The following is a 22,658-nucleotide window of genomic DNA, read 5'->3' as shown; positions in this document are numbered from 1 at the left end:
TTACAGGCTGACTTTCTTGCCTAAAGAATGTTAATGAAATGCACTTTGTTTTAAGATACAGTGCAGGACTGATCTTGGCAGATCACACATTCTGCTGATGACCTGCTTTTTTTCTTCAGAAACTGCAAAGATATTGTAGATTTACTTCAGTGCACGTTCCAAACCTTTGTTGCACAAACCTCAAGGGCCTCTCATCCAAATTATGAAGACAAGTAATGAAGACCAGAGCCAGGATGGAAAACTGCAGGAGCGTGTTCAGACAAAGCATACTGAAGATCATTTTAATATATTTCATCAGAGAATATTACTCCTCCCAGCCCCTACCTCCTTGTTATGCTGAAATCAACCATAGTTAGCTGCACCTTTTGTTATCACAGAGTTGAAATGTTGGTGACTGAACGCCAAGAACTCCCTTCTAGCCCCACATCCCACAGGTGAACTGAGGACCTTTCCAGGTAAGAGCATGAACACAGTAATGCACATTTTCACTGTGCGCTTTGCTGGGATAGGAAGAGATTTTTTGAATGCAAGAAGTATTTTCAGTCAGATTTTAAACAACCTTCAGTGATGAAACAGGTCTACCTTACATGAAAAAAAACCTGTACTTTATCTTTGCATTGTTCTGTACAACATCCACTTCCTTGGCTGTCTCAGAATAGATTCAGTCCTTGGGTAGCGCCTGTTTGGTTACAAACTACACGACTCCCCCAAGGATTTCCATCCAAACTGTCCTCACTGGCTGCCAGCACTCGTTCAGAATTATCCACATGCTGTGTGTCACACATCACAATGCCAGACTCTACCAATACTTGCAGAGAAAATCTGAGCAGGATCTGAAATGGATTTCATTCTGAAAAAAGAGTAAAATTAAATGTTATGATGGCATTGGAAAAGGGTTCTGTTGCAGTTAAACAGTCAACAGCTGGAAGATTAAATATGTTTATTTTAGTAGTACAAGGTGGTTTTACAAACGAATTTTGAGATTTTGCAATATACACAGAAGAATCATTACAAACAAAAGCAAAATATTTTCTCAATAATAGGGACTCTATGCAGCTTGAAAATAAAATTAAAACCTCTGTTTCTCTTTAAAATGCATCTCAGTAAACAATCTTCTCCATCATAAAATACATCTATAATAAATGACTTTGGAGGGGGGAGATGGGATGGAGGAAACACCTTAGGGAAAAAAAAAAGTACAAAATAAACTGGGGAGGAAAAATGATTGTTCTCTTTAGCTTGCTAGATAACTCTAAACATGTTCATCTAAAAAAATTAAATATATATATATTTTAAAACGTATCATTGAAAATTTTGCATGGCAGTGCAATACAGAAGTAGTAAAATTCATCCAAAAAAGTGCTATGTACAGCAGCATTGTTAAAATACCTTAAAGAAGGGATGGTTCTGATTTCAAGAAAAGATCAGTGTGCTTTTGAGTCACTTCTGAACTGGTGTCAGAAGGTGTTTCCTGCCTTTTCTGACTATTTCCCCCTTCTCATCTCATTCCCACAGATGATGTTTTGAGACAAGAAACAGTCACAGCTCAGTTTAAGTGTGTGCATGTGTACACATACAAGCCGACATATACCTGCATACACACGGATGCATACATATATTTATATATGTATATTTATATATATATATATATAAACAAGCTTGGTTAAAAAAAACAAAACAAAAACATTCCTTTGGAACATGGCAACAGATTTTCTTTCTTCAAAGAGTGCAACAATGTGGATTTTCATTGAAATAAACAAGTCCACAATCAAAGATGGACTTTATCTACTATATCATTAATTAAGGACAAAATACCACTGCAACTTTGACTGTTTCCCAGATGCCTCCAGCTCTTCAAGAAAACACCAAAACAAGTTACATGATTTCAAATCTAGCCTCCTTTCATGGATATATAATTAATAAGGGTAACATTAGCTGTCACTGACATCACTGGTGTTTAACTGCTAGACAAAGCAATTAATGAACATAATAAGGAGCAAAAGTTTTGCACAGAGCGATTTGCAAGTGCAAAGAAGTGGTCACACGCAAAGGAGGCCAGATTTGAGGCTGGAAAAAACGTGATAAAAAAAGGTCAGATCATTAAGACTGTAAAAATGTGTCTCTGATTTCACTTGGTCGATCGAATTCCACAGACGGATGACAGGTCTAACAATCGTCTGTTATTTGGAGTCAGGATCTTAAGTACCTTTACCATCGAGGGAGGGCCAGGAAGCACTAAGCCAATCAAGGATATTTTGTGCCTCTCAGGTCACTACATTATATGTAAACATCACCTTACTCAGTGCACCCCAGATTTACAGTTTCAGCATAAAGAAGACTTCTGTGTCAGTATTATAATCAGTTTGGTTCTTAGGCTGGGATGTAAACACAGCAGGAGAAGCCATATCCATACAAACTGCTTTTGCAACGCTGCAGGCTCCCTCTGGATTTCCTCTCTCTTCAATGGGACTCCCACCAAGCTGGCCCAGGCTTTGCAGTCGCTGTCTCTCCTGAGCTTGCTTGGCTCTGTTGGCAATGTACCTCACCCTGCTCTGACTGCGAGATGATGACCTGCGAAGGAGTCCTAAGCTCTCTGCCTCCTCTTCAGATTCAGTTGGATCAAGAGTGATGGGGGAAGTTATATCATTTTCCTGCTGAAAGGCTGTTAGCTTCTTCAGCTGCTCAGTCAATTCATCCTGGGGTTTGACAGAAGTTCTCAGGCCTGCAGAGCGACGCTGCTCACGCATCGATCGAGTGACAAAACTCCTGCTGATGCTACGATATTTGCTTTCAAAAGTGCACACAATATCATCAGAGGTAAGGTCTCCAAGACTCTTGGATTTTGCCTGGTTATTCCCAACCTTATCCTCTGCTTTGGATTTGTTAGAAGATTGCCTGAGACTTTCTATGTACAGCCTGCTCCAGGTATGCCTCCTAGGAATGGATGAGAATGCATCCTGAGGACTCCTTGCAAGAGGACGAGGGCATAACTCATCCACTGGCAGCTGGTCAGACCTCAGGTTAGGATTGGATTTACTCTTGCTCACTATTGGCATTTCATTACCTGATGTTGTAGCAGACCGCGGGCGAATACCCCTTCTCATGGCAAGGGGCTCAAAGTTCTCATGACGCATGCCAAGATCTGGAAGGCTTTTGCGAGCTAGATTAGGTAGAGACAGATCTATCACAGTGTCATTGGAGGACATGCTGGAAGAGGAAGACATGCTGTCACGATGATTGCTACAATCTAGCTTGCTCCAGATCCGGTCATTAACAGTAGCATCAAAGTATACTTCTGCTGCTGGAGATAGGCTACTTGGATTTTTTATTAAAGCTGAGGAGTCTGACTTTTTCAGCCCTTCACTCTTTGACTTCCTTATTAACATGTAAGAGCTTGTCTGAGAAACAGGTAGAGCCTGTGCAGCCTGGGCTTTCTGGAAAATATCAGGAGACAAAGTTGGACGTGTGCCATTAGTCACACTGTTTTGCAGGACAGCTGCTGCACCAGGTTTTTGGCTTTTCAGTTCAGCGGTGGTTTTCAAGTCTTTCAATATCTGCCCTGTTTGGTCATTCTGCATCTGGCAGTTTTCAACAGGCTGGCCAGCACTCTTAGCTTCTGCCACCACCAGCCAGGCTTTTTGAGGATGCACAGCCAAATTAACTTGATCTTCAGCTTCACTGCATGCCTGTGTCCAACCATTTTCTTCTTTGAGAAATCCTGCCATGCTTGTCCTCTTACTGTCTTGGACTAATACATTAATGTCAGCTGCTTTTGTGGCTACCTGCACTTGGTCTTCTGCAGCCAAATTTGGTCTTTGTTCTGTAGTGAGCAGAGGTTCTGGAGGCCGGTTCGATGGGTTGCTTCTTTTTGTTTGAGATTCAGTGGAATAATCAGACACAGACCCTTCTTCAGAATCACTGTAAGGAGTAATGGTTAAAGGAAAGAAGAGGCTGGCATGATGGCTGTCATTTGCAATAACAGGCTCTTCAGTGATAGTTTCTAGGCTGCATAAAGAAGTGACTGACCTCTGCATCGAGAAATGGCTGACATCTACTTGGGAGACATGAAAGAAGAAAAAGAAACAAACAAGAAAAACAGAGATACTGCATTAATTAGCTATTACGAACTCCACTGCATATATTAATAGTGATATATATTTTTTGAAATAACTGATGATTTCAAATGCCTAGCAAAGGCAGCGGCGTTTTTGGTTCTTTCCATCCATTTCTTTGTGCCTTTGGGTCCTCTCTTAGATTCTAACTTCTTCCTCCAGCACTCAGCACCAGCTGCATTGCTCTTTTCCTTCTTCCCAGCACTCAAACATGACAGTACATCAGATCATAATCAGATCCTCTATAATCATCAGAACACCTTCAGTAACCAATAGATATGACCTTAATAATCAGTTACTCAAAGAAGAGAAATATTGTAGGACTTCTGGAGCAGATTTCAAAGTAAATCAATCTGTGTCAACCACCTTTTAAAGACAAAGCAAAAAAAAAAAAAGCTTCAAAAAGTTTTCCTAAGTTTGCCATTATCTTATGAAGATGAAGAAATACAGAGATGCATGCTTCATGAACACCAGGCTGCCAATTCAATCCTCAAGAATCATTACATCCACCATACTACCTGATAAAAACCCAACGCTCCATCTGCAATGTTTATAGCCTGTACCCTAAGAACTGAAGCATTCATGCCAAAAACACTGCTTCTCATGTCTGCAAACCACAACGTGAACATGCTTCAAAACAAAAAACAAACAGGAGCACAGGCAACAAGGTGCTTGAATCAGTGACACTCACTTGACAGTTACCTTTAACTTGCTTGTCCTTTCAGTTCTTAACTAGAGAGGGAGAGTGTGCATGTAGAATAATAGGACAGAACAGAGGAAAAATCCAGTTAATGTAGGGAAGGCAGGTGCAGGTAACAGGATAAATTAGTGCTGAGGGAGGGAAGGGAGACAGACAAATCTTCAAATGTTTTTGTAGGATTCTAAGAATTTCTGACCAACCAGAGCATTTAATAGAATCCATAAATGGACAGATATTAAATCCACTGTTTTGCTTTAGAATAACAAAAAACAATTTTTGCTGGTGTTCAAGAAAAAAAAAAATAATAAATAAAAACAGAAACATAACACGAATGTATTGCCACTAGTCACAAAGAAAGCATCTTGGATGTTGAAGGCTTACATGCACATGAAGCCCATCCGGACTAATCCAGAGCTGGCCAGACAAATGAGCTCTTCCTCACCCCATGCAGGCCAGGTCAACCATACAGACTGCAGCAAAACACTGGAAACTGTAATGCTTTATGTTGCCATGAAGGAGACAAACTAGAAGCTATACCTTCCTGTCTCACTGCTGTCACATATCCCATCAGCAGAATGTTAATTACGAAACACAGCCATATTAGGCTGATGTTACTGGTTTCCTTGGTGCCTTGGCCCAAGCACTAAAACAGCAGGAGGATGGGGAGAGCATGCTGTTTGTACAGTGTTTGTCACTGGACTATTGGCATTCAGTCTAAGTGACTATTTCACAATGTTAAAGGTTTGCTGGTTCCATGCTTGAGAAGTCAGATGGATTTAATCAAATTTCAAGCGTATCACAATATTTATTTAGTGACTTAGGGGGCTAGCAGGGGAGCTGGCACTGATAATGGGAAATGACTCCTTATGTCACACTCCTCAGAGCTTATGAAAAGCACAATGCCAATAATTTAGGCATAGGAAGGGTTCTGCTGCCTTGGATTAACTTCAAGTCACAGGAATTAACAAACTTCTTTCTCTCCTTCCCATTACCCTGGTATTTTCCTAAAAGCTCAAAGCAGATAAAAAGAATCAAAAAAGAGAGAGAAAGGGAAACGGTAGATGTCCAATTAAATCATATTTGTCAAAGAAATAAAGTATTTTAAATATCTATATGAGGCTTTCAAAGAGCTCACTATACGAGAACAGCCAGAATCTGCTATTAAAAGAAGGACTCTGTCACAAACACAGTTTTGTGAGTACAGATATGGTGACATGGTCCTAGCAAGCACATGCACAAACCTGGCTTGAAACAACAACACAGTAAAGTGTTGTAGCTTAAATAATCTTCCTTCAAATGGGAGAATTTCACTTTGCAGTTGAGAAATGTTAACAGTTGACGCTGCTTGGCTCATGTCAGGTGACATCAGATCACACACCTCATTTGCTTTGTATTATATAACTGGGCCCTCAGGTCACAGTCAAATTATATATGTAATACTAAGCACATCTATAAATGCTTGCTTACTGGGGACTTACATATATAGGACCAGAATGATCAAGTGTGATCTCTTTAATAACCCAGACTAGAGAATTCCCTGAACTGATGTCAGCAATTTTCACAATAAACTGCAGGTTCTTTGAGGAAGGAATTTTGTTTGATTGTTTAAAAATAAAATAAAATAAAAAGAACATTAAATATCAGTTCTGTTGTGGTTATTGTTCAATAAAACGCAACGTAAATGATGGAAATAACATTCCTTAAAACAGATTTGCTACATTCAATCTCTACTTAATGCTCTGGTTTGGATCTTAAAATTTCCTTAGTATCATACCACATTCACTGAAAAAAAATAAAAGAACAAAAAGAAAAAAAAAAGGGAAATAAAAGACCCTGAAGAAGCAATCCAAACATTCATGGACTACTGACAGGTTTTACTACTGCAGACGGACAACCAGGCATGGAAAGGACTAGTCTAAACCAGGCACATCTACAAAAATAAAATAAAATATTTATGCATTTTTCTTCTGTAATTGCTAAAAATAAAGAAAAAGAGCTCTTGGTAACAAAACAGCACACAGGAGCTTCTAGGTAAAGATGCTATGCAGAAGCTGAGACAATGACGTGATCTAAGGTGGAGAAGGGTGAAGAAAATCTGGTCTTACCAGTAAAGAATATAGGGGATTTACTTCGAATTTCCTCCAATTTTTGAACGAATAAGGCATTCATTTCCCTCTGTAGGGTGCCCACTTGCCTTCGAGAAGTTTCAGAACAGCGCTTGGGAAATTCTGGGCTTCCAAGGCTTTCTAGACTGCTGGAGTTGGAGGATATAGAGCCATTGCTGGCTGCAACCAAGTTGATAGTGCTTCCATACTTGCCACCTGATTGGCACTGCCACCGCTGCCGGGAATGAGCCTTTATTCCATGACATTTAGATTCAACATTTTTCTTCCCTGAGGTCACGAAAGACTGGGTGCTTCTCGTTAGATCATCAACATCTCCAGGGCTACTGCTAGACTGCAAATCTGACTCTGGTCTGGACTGAGCTTTAATACCCCAGTTTTTAAGCTCTAACCTCTCTTCTCCAGTTATACTGCTATACTGATCATGGTGAAGCAAATCTTTAGCAATAGGCCTGGTGGGTTGGTCACTCCACTTGCTTTCTAGATCTGGGCTTTCTTTGGAACCAATCATGCATTTCATGCAGTTGGTGGCCACTCCAATCCTACCAGAGCTGTTGATGGCGCAGCGTGCAAAGACACTTTGCTTCTCACTCTGCTGCTCCCGGAGCCGGACCCTGTTAGACCTCTGTATGGGTTCACTGAAAGCAGCACAACTTTTGGCTTTATGAGAACTATGGGCCTTACCTTTCAACCCTTTGCCATGTACCTCCCCACTGGCACCATCCCTGGGAGCTGGTGACAGAGAAGCACTTTCTGTCTCTTGCTCGAAGTGAGGCTGTGAGGCAGCTTCTGCTTCGTGGTCTTCACTGGCCCCTTCAGAGCTGTTGTCTTTTGTGTCAAAAACAATTTCAGGAAAGCCCTTCTTCTTCTTCTGGCTTTTGGTGGGTGCACTTGCTGTCCGTCTCAAGATGTGGCTGCTAAAGGAATGTTTGCGATGGAGCTGACCAGCAGCATGACTGTCCAGGGAGGCCTGCTTTGGATTTCTGAGAAATAGGCCTTTTAGGCCCAGAGCTTGTTTGACCTGGAAAATTAAGAAAAAAAAGAGTCCTTAAAAGAAAATGGAAAACGATTCCTTTGGACCCAGGAACTCCAACGATCCAAGTCACACAATGATTCTATGGTTCTATACTCGTGCACTGCACACACATGCACTTACACACAGTATTCTGCCATATTTCTAACACCAGCATAGAAACAAAATAAAATAAATGGGACAGGAAATAAAAATGTAAAAATTCCGTAGCAGCTGTTTTGCAGAAATTCACTTTTTTGTGTGTGTGTTTGCATTACATTTTCCAGCCAGGCCTATCTCTGCATTGGTCATAAATTTCTTACTAGTTTATAGATCCCTACATTCAAATTTAAAGAACGTGTGTAAATAATTCCTTCAAATTATTACAACAGAGGAATTAGAACATCCTACTGCTTACACTGTGAACTCATGTCCTAACAAGCATCTCTATCAGAAAATACTACACAACACTCAGGCTTCTATATCATGTTGTGATTAAAATAAAGCTACAAACACCACACATTGATGTTATCTTCAAGTATCATTACCAGCTTTGGGGCTTTGCTAAACTTGAGACCTGTTGGCAAACAGAGCACCTAAAAAAAACTGAGCATGCTTTTCAATAAAAAAAAAATTCACCTGCAATTTCATACAGTTGAATGTATTAGGATAGGGCCAATTAGAATTGTTGAAGAATTAAATTAAATTTGAAGCATAGCACTGGATTCTTCAGCTTATGTAAAACATAACCCTTGTGCAAAACTGCACATTAGATTCTGACTAAACCGATCTTTCCTGTCTCTTTAACTGGGCATGGTAATACCACTCAGACTTCAGACAAGAAATTTGCAGCATGCAACAGAGGTTCCAGCAGGAACAAAACAAAACGTTGTGAAAAAAGTAGAGGAAGAAAGTAAAAAAAAAAAAGAAAAAGCCAAACTAGCAAACAAACCTCACACAAAACAAGCTGTAGAAATGGTGGCAATTTCAAAAGATATTTTAAAATCATTTTAACTTCTCGTGCAACATCAGATGGTTACAGAATTTAAATGATAGTGACATTTTCAGCTAAATCATATTTGTGTCTTATTTTATTATTGACAATAACAAATCTGATGCCAAAATCTTTACATCTTTTGTAGCTGTCAGGAAATACACTGTGGACTTAAGAATATCATATATTGTTTTTCAGTATAAACAATACTGGTTCCTCACTTGAATTAAGCAATATTGCAGGTACCAATTGAACATCTGACCCATGATCTTCAAATATTTCTCTTTCTACCTGTGTGATTACATTTTGATCATTTCCTACCATACAATACATCCAAAGACACTCATGTATGTTTTCAACACTGAAGAAACACATCATAAACAAATGAAGTTAGTCACGTTGAAAACAGAGCACTTCATATACTTCAGTACTTAGGTATGAAAAACACATAAGCACTGTCAAAGATCTCCCCACCATCATACAGTTGATTTACATTTCAGTGAAACTGAAAGAATTTCAGCATTCCTGTGAACATTCCAGGTGTACTTGCCAACTTTTAAAGCTGATGTATGATAAAGAGTAGATTGCTCTTGATCCATGCATACAGCCTCACACAAATAAAGCAGAGAAAGAAGCATTACCTTTCTGATCTACTTCTCCTTTGTTGCTTTTATTTTCCCATTAGATTAGGCTCTCTTTAGTAGCAGTAATTCATTTCCTTAAGTATAAAAAATAATAAAAATACAGTACAGTAGCCTATGACTGAAAAGCATTGTGAGAAACCCATGGTAAATTTGACTGGCATTAATGCAGTTTACTTATCACATGCCAAAATCCACTGTGAGAAAGAGATAGCTAAAAAGAGACCTAGAATGGACTTTACAAATATATAGAGAGTAAGATAAAGAAGGCAGGGATTGTCTTCCCTACTTGTGGAAGAAACAGTGCTAGTAATACCCAGCAAAGAGAAAGTAATTGAAATATTAATAAGCATCCTGTGAGAGCCAGGCTATTTAACAGTCCGCGTGGATCAAAGTAGACTCAGCTTCCTCTAGGAAGCTTCAAAATGAGATTCTGCATTTGTTAAGCAGTGAGGAGAAAAACGTTCCGCTCCGATTGGTCAAAGTTGGCAAGTACACAAATTTATTGCTATAAAAATCATACAATATAAATATTTGCAATGTTAGGGGGAAAAAAATGACACAAACACACATATGCGTATCATTAAAAACAAAAAAAAGAAAGAAAAGCACTAATGGAATGGGTGACAGGCAATGCAGGGCCCAGGTATCATTCCTGATCATTTGGCGCATCTTTGTAAAGTTAGACACTATGGCTTGAATCAATTGACTGATTCAAGAATGCAAAGATAATTTTGGTTAACATAAAAAAAAAACAATAATCTTAAAAGAGGTTAAAAAAGAGCCGTTTTGATGCAGATCCAGAATATGTGCTTTTATAGCCTCTATTCCAGCTTTTACAGGGCCATTTCATTTTTCAAAATAGACTTATGAAGAGGCTTCCCCACAATTTAGAAAAGCATTCACTGCTAAAGGTTCTTTTCCACATGAAAGAATTGCAGCTTACGAGAGAAAAGATGGTAAGCAAAAACTCAAAGAAGAGAGAGATTATAGAAGGACTTTTATCCTGGATCTACTTCATAAATGGAGGGCTCTCCAGCTGAACAATGACCCAACAAAACTGACCAAGTCAAATGCCACAATCCATGGTATGAACTGAAGGGGCTTCAAAATGCTAGTAAGGAAACACTGATGCTAACGAAGTTAGAGGCATGCAGGTGTGTGGTGGTGGTCACTACACCTCCCTGAGTTAGGAGGGGGTACCTTCAAGGCGTCTAAAAATGTTCTGCTTCTAAAAGTAGACTTTTTTTGACATAGAGAAGCCCACTGAAATCACAAACAGACAGAGTAAAGGCAAATAAGACACACAACAACAGAGAGGGAGAGTCTCATCTAAGAAAAAAAAAGGAGAAATTCCACAATACATCAATAGACTACAGAAGAGACGGACAAAGAAAAGAGTCTCCAGGAAACAGTGCAAGCTAGAAAGAAATTTCAGTTAAACACATGTTAAAGCAAAAGAAATCTAAGACTGTTTTTGTGATGCCAAACTAATGAGAGGGTAGAATATCTGCCTCTGGAAAAGCTAAAAAGCTTAATGTTTGCATTGGAATATTTGGATTAGTAAAGGATGGGTAAAACCAGACCTATAGCTACAGTGATTTTTCTGCCCATAATTAGGAGAGGGACAGCAGAAATAATTCTATTTTTAGTAGAACCTTGTTGACAAAAACTCACAGCAAAACATGAACAAGACAGATGAAAAGTGAAAGGGCTGTGTAGCATCTCTTTCATATTTTCAATTATTTTTGCAGGTAGGACTGCAGATGGGTTTACTCATAATTACTTAAAAATAACAACAACAACAAAACCTTTGTACAAGCTTTCCTTCCAAGTCCTTGCATTTTAATTAGGTTGTGCACTGCATCAACATTTCAGCACCAGAAAATCGCAAGAGACTGCAATGATGATGAGAAGCAACAAGGGGTGTGTAATATATTGAGAACATGAAAAGGGGATAAAGCAATCAAGAAACAAATTAGTGCAGTAGATTGTAAGCTAGCAGATAAGGACAGGGGAGAGATACTGTGATACATAAGGGTCGTTTAGCTGTTTAATAACTTACCAAGAAAATCTACTGACCTCAAAACAGCTGCCAAAGTTAAACAGGCATGTCACCCTACTTCAAATTATAACTATTATCACCAGTTACTCATGAAGAAGCTCTTAAGAGCAAATAATTATGAAAGATAGATGAAGTAAGGATGAAAAGAGTGATAATGCATCACAATATTGCCAAGTAAGAGTAGCGGTGCAAACTCCTAAAAGACTGTGAACACAATGTCTTTTGCAAAGAATCACAATCAGTATCAGTGATTTCAGTTACTAACAAAGGATATCGAAGTACTTGCTATCCCTGCAACAGCAGCGCAGGTGTCACCTGAATGCAGGGCACAAGTGGAATATAAAAACCACACACAACACTGGGTGACAGAATAGAATCTGTCTATTCTCCATCATTTTGACTAAGAATAGAACAGAACAGAAGAAAAAAGATGAGTAGCGCTGGTAAGGTCAGTCATCATGTCTGCTGGAGCCATACAGCAAATAGATGCCTGCTTTCATTAAAGGACAGAGGTGAAGGACACAGCCACTAAGAAGGTAAGATCAGTTCCCACTGGCCTCCTGACCAAGGGTGAGCTTATCCAAGACTTGCCACAAGTCTGGTGAGTTTGAAAGAATGAGCAACAGACCTGAACACAGGAGCTCCAAAGAAATTCACAATCAAAAGTAAAGCTTTTTCAATCTTTGTTAATGCACACATCCAGCAAGTGTCTGCAAGGCTTCTGAGAGAATCACATCCCTACTCACAGCCATAAAGGCATGACTTAGATACTACACAGTTCCTTCAGACACAAAAATACAGTCAGGAAAAATATCAGCATTGAATTACTCAGCTTACCATTACTCTTCCCTGAAGAGCATTAAGCGGCCTCTAATGACCTTCGTGTTAGCCTTTTATTTGTGACAGGCACTACGATCAGATATTAAAATATATTCTCTCTCTTACTCAGACCAACACCATCTACCTCTCTTGCTCCATAGAGCTAAATTCAGACATTCATAATGAAGCAACAGGGAGTTTCAGGCAGGACTTCCATCTCTATCAGGATGAAGCTATACCTGCCCAGAGACTCTGGTGTCAGATATCAGATCAAAAAGCAGGAACTGAGCTTAATATCTCATTTCAAGAGATATTTAGTATCTCATTTCATCCTCATGAAAGCCACGCTTTCCAGAAACAGCTCTTTTTATAAACTTAAAATGAAGCTTTCCTAGTAGTTATTTCAGTTTCACCTCACTAAATTATAGCAGTTTAAAAAGCTATATTCCTTTGTAAGAATTACTTCAATTCCTTCTGCATGAACACCGCACACACAAACAAAAACAACCAAAAAAAAAAACACCTTCGCATTCCCATTCAGTTTGATGCTGCCTCCTGCTGTCAGGATACTGATATATCACCTTGTTGAAAGGGTTCAACCTCACACTGAGTGAATCTAAACTGGTTTTGAGATTCTCAAGGCCCTGTAAGACACTCAGATTCCTGAATCTCATTGAAATTTAATCAGTGGAAGCAATTAAATCCAGTTTATTTCCTCACGGTGCACTCATTTCTAGCTGGCCCAGGAAAAGTTAGAGCTTTATTTTTAGCTTGGGAGTTATTTACATGAATTAGGTGTACTTCTGCACATGAAGCAAGCACGCTATTACTAAGAAATGAACAGTGAAGAATAAGCCCAATGATGATTATGAAGACCATATTTCCCCTGCACATCAAGTGCTATAATGGAAGAACTCCTAAGCAAATAATGTCTAAAAACTTAATTAAATTTAAAATGCAAAATCATCAGGCAGACCAGGCCTCCATAGAATAAACTTTTCAGGAAGAAAGCATTCATGGTTCTATACTGGACACAACCATATTTATTCCTAAACGTGTGTACATTGCAATGAAATAACCTCCTTTGGCTCCCTCAAAAATGTACTGCAAGAATCTCACAATGTATCCTAGGAGCTGTCTTTTGGTGTGTACTCAGATTTTAGGCTACCATGACAATCACAGAGATGAAGTTAGAGTAAATATGTTTGCATGGACCCTCACTCTGGCTTCTCTGGTGTGATACAACTTCCTGTCAGGTCATTTACATACACAGACTATATAACACTGCACTGTCAGCGCTTACCTTACCACAGATGTCATTAATAGCCACATGAACAAAGATGGATGCCTCTTCTATACCTTCTAGATATACATGTCGGTAACCTGAAACACAGGATAAGCCACGATGACAAGGAAGAGAAAGAGGTGATTGGAAAAGCATCTAGAAACTTTCCTTTTGTAAACAGCAAAAAAAGTCCTAGCCAACTGATTTGGTAACACCCCATTTCTTTCTTACCTGGCATCATACTGCTGAAAGCTATTGTTCTTTGTCCAATAAAATCCCGCCCAATTGGATCATGATCCCACACAAGGAACCGAATCAATGCAATCTCTGGCATGTGCAGCATGAACACCAATGTTTCTTCCCACATTGGGTTAAATCCTGGGAAATAAAGAACCGATTTTTATTTTGTTCATAAGATACACATAGAAAGGAGACTGTCTATCAAAGGAGCACCTGAACTGCAATGACATTATAGTTCTTTGAAAATCTAGCACTCCTACTCACTTCAGGAGACACAATGGTATAGGAATTTGCAAGAAACACTGATCTTACTTAAAGTTAGCACTGCTTTGAGTAGGTGTTTGGACAAACTAATCTTTTTTGACTCTTCTTTTGAGCACAGCCAAGTTCAAATACCTTCCTCTCATGCACAGTGAGAAGTCAGACAAATGGCTAGTTTCATACCAAGACTTTCACAGCATTATAACAGCTCACCTGAACAATTCAAGATCCAAGACTGATTAACATCAATAACTGTATCAATTTTTCAGTTTTTTCTCTCTATAATCAGCAACATGTTTCACCTGTTTGTCTCTTGATGAAAAAAACCTTGCCTTAAAGAGGATGTTTCAGCCACAAGAAAGCCTAAAAAGCCCCATGATCTTACCATTATCATCAACTACTCTCGTTTGTTCTTTGAAGCAATCAACAGGTAGGCCTATAACTTCTACTTCAACAAATGGATCTATGATCTGAAAAACATAAAATAACAAGTCTTGAAAAAGTGATAAAGGCAAAAATCAAGCATGTGGCTAAATTTTAAAGCATGGGCACTGTACATTATTGTCTAAGACTTTTTATACTTGCAGAGCAAGCACTTAAAACATGACTGCAGCTGCAGGGAACTCGATTCAAGGGCTCAGATAGTTTTCTTCCAAGATTAGGTTCTGCATGTAAAAAATTCCCCAGTTTCTCAGGTTAAAATGAAAGTTCAACAGATTATTCTTACTCTTCTGAAACATGAGTTCAATCTGAACTAGGAAAAATTCCGTACTGTTGTACGGAATTTGGGTTTTTTTGAGAGTGACAGCTCTGTTTGCAAGGATATTTGAGGGCACTTATAGTGCTTCTGAGAGTAGAATCCAGTAGTCATGAGCTTATTGGCCTGTTCTTGCTTGTCCTGGTGGCACTGTTTTGACAACTTAAGGAAAAAATTTCCAGCTATTGCTGTGATGCCTTGAAGACTTGAAAACCACCTAAAGATCGAAGATGATTATGATCTAGCTAATTTATTCATGTTCTATGTCTCCCAGCAGATAACTGCAGGAAATTAAATCCTCACTCTTAGCTCAACTAATTGGAAATAAACCTTCACCAACATATAAGAACAGTCACTAATAATTTAATACCTCTCCTCTGTCTCCCAACATGGAATCCCGTGGTTTTGGGAGTTGTTGACCACTGATAATTCTTAGAACCAGCTGCTTCTTCAACTGACCAGGCAGTGGATCTTCAGAATTTGGATTAAAGATGCCTGAATGAATGAGAAGTCATAGAACATTAAAGAAAGCAATTTTAGATACAACTTCAGTTATATATGCACATTATGGCTTATTTGCTTCTAGCATCAGAAACAATTTTTTCAACAAACTACAGTAAGGATCTACACTCCCTGCTCTCATGTGGTAAGTCACCCACTTATTCTAATAATTTTTCTTACCTTGACACATGCAGTTTGGTTTGAGAACATAGCCACAGTTCCCATTGGCACTAAATTTGGCCCGGTTCAGTTGCAGCATTCTCCCCTCTGACTGGTAGTTTAAAGCCACTGTTTAGAAATAAAGCACAAAAACAAAAAACAACAAACAAACAAACAAAAACAAAGAAACAAAAATGATGATAGTATTAACAAATTATGGTATCAACATTCTTGTTTGTAGAACCAGGTTAAAGGAGGAACATCTACATATATTTTCACTTTTGATTTCATGGATGCAAAAACTCAAATGTATTTTCTATGATACATTTCTATGATACAGCATACATCAGCTTCAGGGAGAGAAGCTCTGCAAATGAATCTCTGAAGCTGTCTTGCATTTGAAAAGGATATTACTTTATCTCCATTTATCAGACAATTGCCCTCTCAGAAGATATATGATTCAGGTATTCTGTATATTAGTGTTGAATAACCAAATTCAAGTATTTTAAGAAATGATTCTGAAACACTGAAACATTCCTCCCAATATAAAACAAAAATAAATAAACCCTCTTTTTGCTCACCAAGTTGGCAGCCAGCATTCCAGAACGGCTGGGGATTGTAGTTGCTAGAGTCTACACGGTAAGAAGATGGGTAGATGCGGGATAACTGATGTTGGTTGAAACGTAGATACTGTGCTGGCTTTTGCTGCAGTATCTGGTGGGCTTTTGTTTCACTGAAAGATGAAACCTGCCAGCTGGAAGAGACTGCAAAGAAGAGAGGAAGTGATTAGAGGCTTAATCTCCTTATTTATTTATTATCTAAATAAAACATTCAAACAAAGATAGTATTAATTACTTATAACAATCTATCATAATTTGAATACATTCTATTTTGAGGGAACTATTCTTTTCTAATATTACAGCGGAATAGAATCGAAGTAAGAACATAAATCTTTCAATTTATTTGCACAGCAATTACTTTCAGCAGACTTCTGGATCAACCTACTTTCAGTTTCAACATCATGGATTCCAACAGACTTTGTATATTTCACCAGGTCTGAGAGTGCCCGGGACAACTTCATTGTTTTCTTCTGTCGGTTTATCCTGGAACAGTAAAACATATGAATTTCCCATGAAATAAGAGATAAACTTTGCTTTTCAGATTTAAAAATAAAAGAGAGTAAAGAAATAAGAAGGTTTTCTTCACCAAGGAGGTATTCAATTTTTATACCAGAGACTCACTGCCAAAGCACAGAAGCTGTGGAAGCAACTGCACTGACATCAACAGAATGAGTTCTGTTCTTACAGATTAGTGGCAGCCATAAATATTCAGAAACAAAAACCTGACGGAGAGGACTCTAAATTACATTGACCGAAGGGTAGAACATCTATTCACACATACATTTCCTTCTCAAGTCAAGTACCAACAGAAACACTTTTAAATCCCAAAGAAATAGCAAAACTGTAATGCTCTGATCCTCCTCACTTGCTTCAGGTTATCACTAACAAAATATCTACTAATCTCCTGAAGAAAGTTCCAAAGTATCCTAGAGAACTGCTTGATCTGATTTCCTACTTTTATATCCCGAATTTTACATTGCCATTCCACAGAGGACCTTTGATCTCAGCATTTTTGGAAAGGTAGTTTCAAAAGAAAATTCAAAAACATCACATGAATCTTTATGCAATTTCATGTGGCAAAAACAAGGAAACAGACAACAAAAAGCAGCTGGCAAGCAGATTTACTTTGCAAATCAACTTTAATGGGTTCTCTGGGTTGCCAGTCAAACAGTCTACATGTCAGCTGGATGAGATGGTAAGAGCTCAAAAGACACACTAGATCCACTGTACAATGCTAACTAGTCCAAATGGCACCAAGAGATCATTCTGTTAATGTTGTGGCTGACACTGTATCTACCCTCATATGAAATTCCTCTCACCCAACTGAGGATATCCTTCAGCAAGCAGGCTTCTAGAGCTCAAGCACAGCTATTTAGCAGGTACATTCAGGTAGGAATCTTTTTCAGAAACAAAGCTGCCAAATCGCATGTTACAAACCTGGTGTAATGTACAGAGCCTCTGGCTACATTTCCTTGAGAATCAGCATCATCTTCACCTTCTTCCAGACTGGCTGATTTTTTCAATTTGCTCCCTTTTTTCTGTGCCACAACAAAATAAAACCGTTATATACAATGGATATCAATGTTCAGAAAAGATTCACTTTTTTTCTACAAAGTATGGGGACCAATCAAGAAAACTAAACTCATGTTAGACCTCCAGTGTAAACTGAAACTGGATGTTATGCACAATTATAACCAATTCTCTGTCCTATTCATTCAGCAAACAGAGCGACTGCAAGCCAGATAGTACAAATATGATATTCCCCTCCTACTGCTGCCTGCAAAGAAAGAAACTATCAAAGAATGCAACATTTGCAGTAGAACTTTCTAGGATGGCTTACCTTACGTTTAGAAAAGCTGCCCATCAATGTTCGGCTTTGCCTTTTATTGGCACTAAAGTCTTCTCCAGATTCTGCATCATCCTCGAGTTTATTCTAAAATAATCAAACAAACAAAAAATAGTGCAGCAGACCTAGTAGAGCACTACAGACAGCATGCATAAAGATAATCAAAAGTAGTTTGGGATGCAATCCACCCTAAAATGCCAAAAGAACATGACCAGACCAAAGCAGGGTTTTCTTGTTTGTTTGCTTGTTGTTGTTTTTTTTTTCCTAACACAAGCTGAGTACAGACTCTTTTATTCTTGCAATAACTGACATTGCTTTTATCCACAGGAACTTTGAGAGCAGACAGAAATCACAGTAAAACCAAATTCCATGCATCGAGAAATATTTTTATCCACATAAGCTCTGAGTGCACCCTAGCAGTGTATATTCACTGGTGGCAAACTGTTTTCTAACTTAATATATGAAAAGCGTAGCTCAACAGGACTCATTTCTGCCATGAAATGTGACCTAAATTACATGGTTTTCCACGCATAGTCCAGTCCATGACAAGAAAGAATCAAATTTCTTGCACTTTCTCAAAATGTATATCACTCATTGGTGCCACTAATCTTTAATATGACCTCATAGTTTCACTGTTTCCCACTGATCTAACACAGACAATTCTGTTAGCACTTGCTCAGAAGGATTCCTAAGGTCTTGGCCCTACAGCAGATTTTACAAAAGTAATGTCTGCTACATCACATAAATCATTAACTTTAAAAGTACGCCCAAAACTCATGAAATAGAAAGTTCTGAGAAGCTGAATTTTAGCTTTCATCTGGTTTTAATTCCCAGTTAGTTCACCTGCATGTTGGCAGATCTCCAATGTGTTTTTTTTTTGCACGCAATAATATTCCTTAGCTTTCTAACGCTTATTATAACTCCAAAATGACAACATCTCATGTTCCTGAAGTGCTGGTTATTTACATTTTTGTAAGGAACCATTAGTATAAGATTAATTTACAAAACTAAGTGTACAGAAAAGAGAGAGCAGAGGGAAAAATAGCTCAGCTTTCATATGCACTTCTTTATATAATGGGAAACAAATTCTTTTCTGTTGAAAAGTCATTTCGTGTGTACATTTCATGCTCCAATTGCTGAGTGAGAAAAAAAGCTTCAGAAATCTGACAGTGATGTTCACCTGGCATCATCATTAACTGAACGAATTCAGCTATGAAATCTGAAGTCTGTAATATATTATTTATTCAGTAAGGTAATAAACCAAAACAAACTGAAATGCTACACACCTCTTCCTCCAAAACCATTGGAGAAAGACTTCAGATGTTGGACAGAGAGGTATTTAGCATTTCAATTTATACTTTGAAGGACTGCCATATTTCATTATTCATCTGCAACAACAGACCATCTCTTTGCACCAAGCGTGAATAATGAAAGCAACCAAAATTAAAATATCATTATCATCAAAATAAGAAGAGGCTTTTACTAAATGGACAAAAAGGTGGAAAAAAAACCAAAACATCTTCATATTGTAGCTTTCATATAAGAAATATGAAGAATTAACAAAATACAGATGAGAACAAATATCAAGTACTACAGAAGAGGGAAAAAACATTTTCTGTTCTGCCATATGAATATATGGGGGCAAAATCTTATTTTACAATGACAATAAAGTTAAATAACTCTAATAAATGTAACTACATTTCTACCAGTATAACATTGATGACCAGTGATGACAAGACCTATGATTCTGGCCAAAACCAGCAAACAAAATTTTCTAAATCCACATTCATCTTGTAAATCACACAATTTTCTTTCATGGGCAGAGCTGAGCATGTTTCAGTTTCATTAATACTGTGACAGCTGCAGATTTCACTGGTAAACTAAGCCACCTTTATTCAGAGTGTCAAAGTAGGTTCAGAAGTCCAATCTTAGGCACTCTTAAGGAAGAAGCAGGCTTATGAAACAACAGCACTAAGTAGCCATAGAGATAGACAAAAGTGCAGTTAAATCTCAGTGGTGAATGAAGTACAGTACATGTTCACCTTCTTACTGTCTGATTTCTGACCAGCCTTTCCAGATGATGGCAGAGTGGTAACTGTAAAGTTGTTTGGATCTTCACAGTCACGAATTTTGGATTCTTTTATCAGTGAGTCAAGTTTTTTCTTTGCTATATTCTCCACTCTTTTCCTATTAGTAGATGCCTACAAACAAAACAAACATACAACAAGATACAGACAAAACAGTCTAAGTAATTGCAGGCAGGATTAGCAGAAAATAAAATGTTATTTGCAAGAATCAAACCTTTTTTTTGTGTGTTTTTTGGGGAGGGTATTCAAAACACTCTGGGAACACAGATTAAAGAACTAATAAACAGGAAAACACAAAAGTAGATTTTTCTCCCTTTCTTTTCTTTCGCTTAAGATGGAAAGAACACCGTGATGCAGTGAAGAATAATGAGATATTACCAGTTAAATATTAAAAGGAGCAAAATCCCAAATTTGAAAGATTACAACTAGAACTGGTGCAGCCTAATACGTGCTTCTGTCAAAACTGTCTGCAGAAAGGATTAAAACCTTATAACCCTGTGATGAATCCCAAAATTACACCACATGCACTATTGAGAGAACTCATACAAGGTTTCCTCTGTCTGGAATGGGAAAATGTAAAATACATTTACATTTAAATGATCACTTAACTTACATCTCCATTCATTATTTTACAGTCATCATCAATCTCATCAGCACTGTCCTCATCAGAAACTTCACCTTCCTCTGCATCATCACTGATGTTGGCTGGAAGTTTCTTCCCCTAAAATATAAAATGATTACACAGGTAGGTTAGCATACAGCTCTCGCTATGACATATTTAAAACAAAACAAAATTAAACAAAAAATCATTAATCATTGAAGGTCAAGGAAAAGAAGATACGCAGCCAGACAGATGCTGCATGAAAGGTAAAACTTTTTCTTTAGCTACACATATTTCAAAAATTGTTACTTAAGTTGGCTTATCTAGATAATACTTGCAAACAGCCCTTGACAGCCTTTTATCACTGCATTAAATCTTTATTAAAGATTGTTTATTGTGATGTGATTTAAATTAGCATGCAAGTGATAACCAGACAGAGATTGTACTGATCACAAAAAAGGAGAGACGGAACAAACCAACCATGTTTTTACCTTAACCAGTATCTTCCCTTTAAGACTTGCTGGTGAAGGGAGCCTGGTAGAGTCATCGTTGTGCACAGAAGACAGATCCAATTTGTCACCCAGAATTTCTGTAAGATATTGGGCCATCTTCTTCTGCTGAATTACACTGCAATGATTCTCAATTGACAAGATAACAGGATACCTGGCAAGACATAAGGAAGTCTCATCAACTGCAAATTTAGTTTTTACGGCATTACAAAGATAAGGGTTATTACTGTCTGTCTGAGCCATTCCTATAAGGAGAATCACCACCAATGAAATCTACAGGGTAGATATCCTGATTGATATCCCAGTACTCAGTCCAAACTGAATGGTCAATTTTAGACCACTACAGAATAATTAAACTTCTTCAATCTGATTTGACGCCTTTTTCCAAAGCACGCTTTTCACTTCCCTATACTACCCAGTACTGATCTTCACTTCCTACTAGAGAGATTCAAGGAAGCCAATCATAGGAAAAAACTAAACAGTCAGTGCTTTCAACTGTCCATCTTGTATCTGTGCTTCAGACCTTCCCTATATTCACAAGTCAATAAAGGTTCCAAGAACTGAAAAGATCCCCAAAGGGGCTTTGCCTTCATGTTCCCACTTCCAACAGTCAGTGCAGAAATGTGTTGCATCAGTTCTTCACAAAACCTTTTCCAGTAGAAAAAGAATACCGTTATACAATGTACAGATAGAGACTCATCCACAAAGAAGTAATTATTACTTCTAGATTTAGTTTATTTTTGACTGTTGATTCTCTAGGCTAAGGCCAATAAATAACAATATCTGGTTTGAAAAGCATTGAGATAAGACTTGTGAAACATCAGCTTCACTATGATTACCATCAAATCAAAGCACACTGCTGATGGCTTAGTTTAGAGATTATGCATTTTACACAATGAAGTTTAAATATGAATTATAAGGGATTCATTAATTAAAAACTAACTATGAATAAAAAGAGAACTATCTTGACATCTGGCCTGGATTAGCTCCTCATGAGGAGGAAAGACAATGCCCACAGGACAAAAAATTCACAACTAGTAACTACAGCTAAATTTCCAGATTTGCCTGAAGCTTATTCCTTAGGTGAACCTCCACTCTAGCAACTAGTTTGCCTCCAGCCCTATCCTGGGAAAGGAAACAACACAAACAGGATGCCTCCAGTTTACAGCCTTATGTCTCAAAAGTTAGCAGATTGTACACATACTCATTTTTGATAAAGGCATATTTGTTGATAGTTTCAATCACATCTTTGAAGAGAATTTTGGAAGTCAAAGTGTATCCATGGTGGACAATTGGTTCACCATCCGGCCCATCCCAGCAGTCAAC

The 22,658-nt window shown here is 38.1% G+C and overlaps 1 protein-coding gene across 4 annotated transcripts in view; it reads right to left on the bottom strand.

Annotated features, from left to right (window-relative positions):
- Positions 1 to 931: 931 nt before the first annotated feature.
- PLCH2 (phospholipase C eta 2) overlaps positions 932 to 22,658 on the bottom strand; it is a 61,936-nt gene continuing 40,209 nt past the window's right edge. For 3 of the 4 annotated variants that reach the window (XM_072354381.1, XM_072354380.1, XM_072354382.1), the window contains exons 8-21: positions 22,537 to 22,657; positions 21,315 to 21,486; positions 20,836 to 20,943; positions 20,178 to 20,336; positions 18,130 to 18,222; positions 17,727 to 17,827; positions 16,675 to 16,772; positions 16,251 to 16,433; positions 15,691 to 15,798; positions 15,380 to 15,504; positions 14,638 to 14,722; positions 13,983 to 14,129; positions 13,770 to 13,849; positions 6,654 to 7,956 (exon numbers count right to left, since the gene is read on the bottom strand). In XM_072354381.1, the coding sequence (XP_072210482.1) occupies positions 6,853 to 7,956; positions 13,770 to 13,849; positions 13,983 to 14,129; positions 14,638 to 14,722; positions 15,380 to 15,504; positions 15,691 to 15,798; positions 16,251 to 16,433; positions 16,675 to 16,772; positions 17,727 to 17,827; positions 18,130 to 18,222; positions 20,178 to 20,336; positions 20,836 to 20,943; positions 21,315 to 21,486; positions 22,537 to 22,657 (2,684 nt within the window). In that variant the 3' untranslated portion in view covers positions 6,654 to 6,852. Of the gene's footprint in view, positions 4,052 to 6,653; positions 7,957 to 13,769; positions 13,850 to 13,982; positions 14,130 to 14,637; positions 14,723 to 15,379; positions 15,505 to 15,690; positions 15,799 to 16,250; positions 16,434 to 16,674; positions 16,773 to 17,726; positions 17,828 to 18,129; positions 18,223 to 20,177; positions 20,337 to 20,835; positions 20,944 to 21,314; positions 21,487 to 22,536; position 22,658 lie in introns of those variants that run through there. The other variant, XM_072354383.1, reaches the window with a different exon arrangement.

This window comes from Excalfactoria chinensis, chromosome 20 (genome assembly GCF_039878825.1).
Source record: "Excalfactoria chinensis isolate bCotChi1 chromosome 20, bCotChi1.hap2, whole genome shotgun sequence".
Classification (NCBI taxonomy): Eukaryota; Metazoa; Chordata; class Aves; order Galliformes; family Phasianidae; genus Excalfactoria; species Excalfactoria chinensis.
This window is presented reverse-complemented; position numbering and strand designations above follow the sequence as displayed.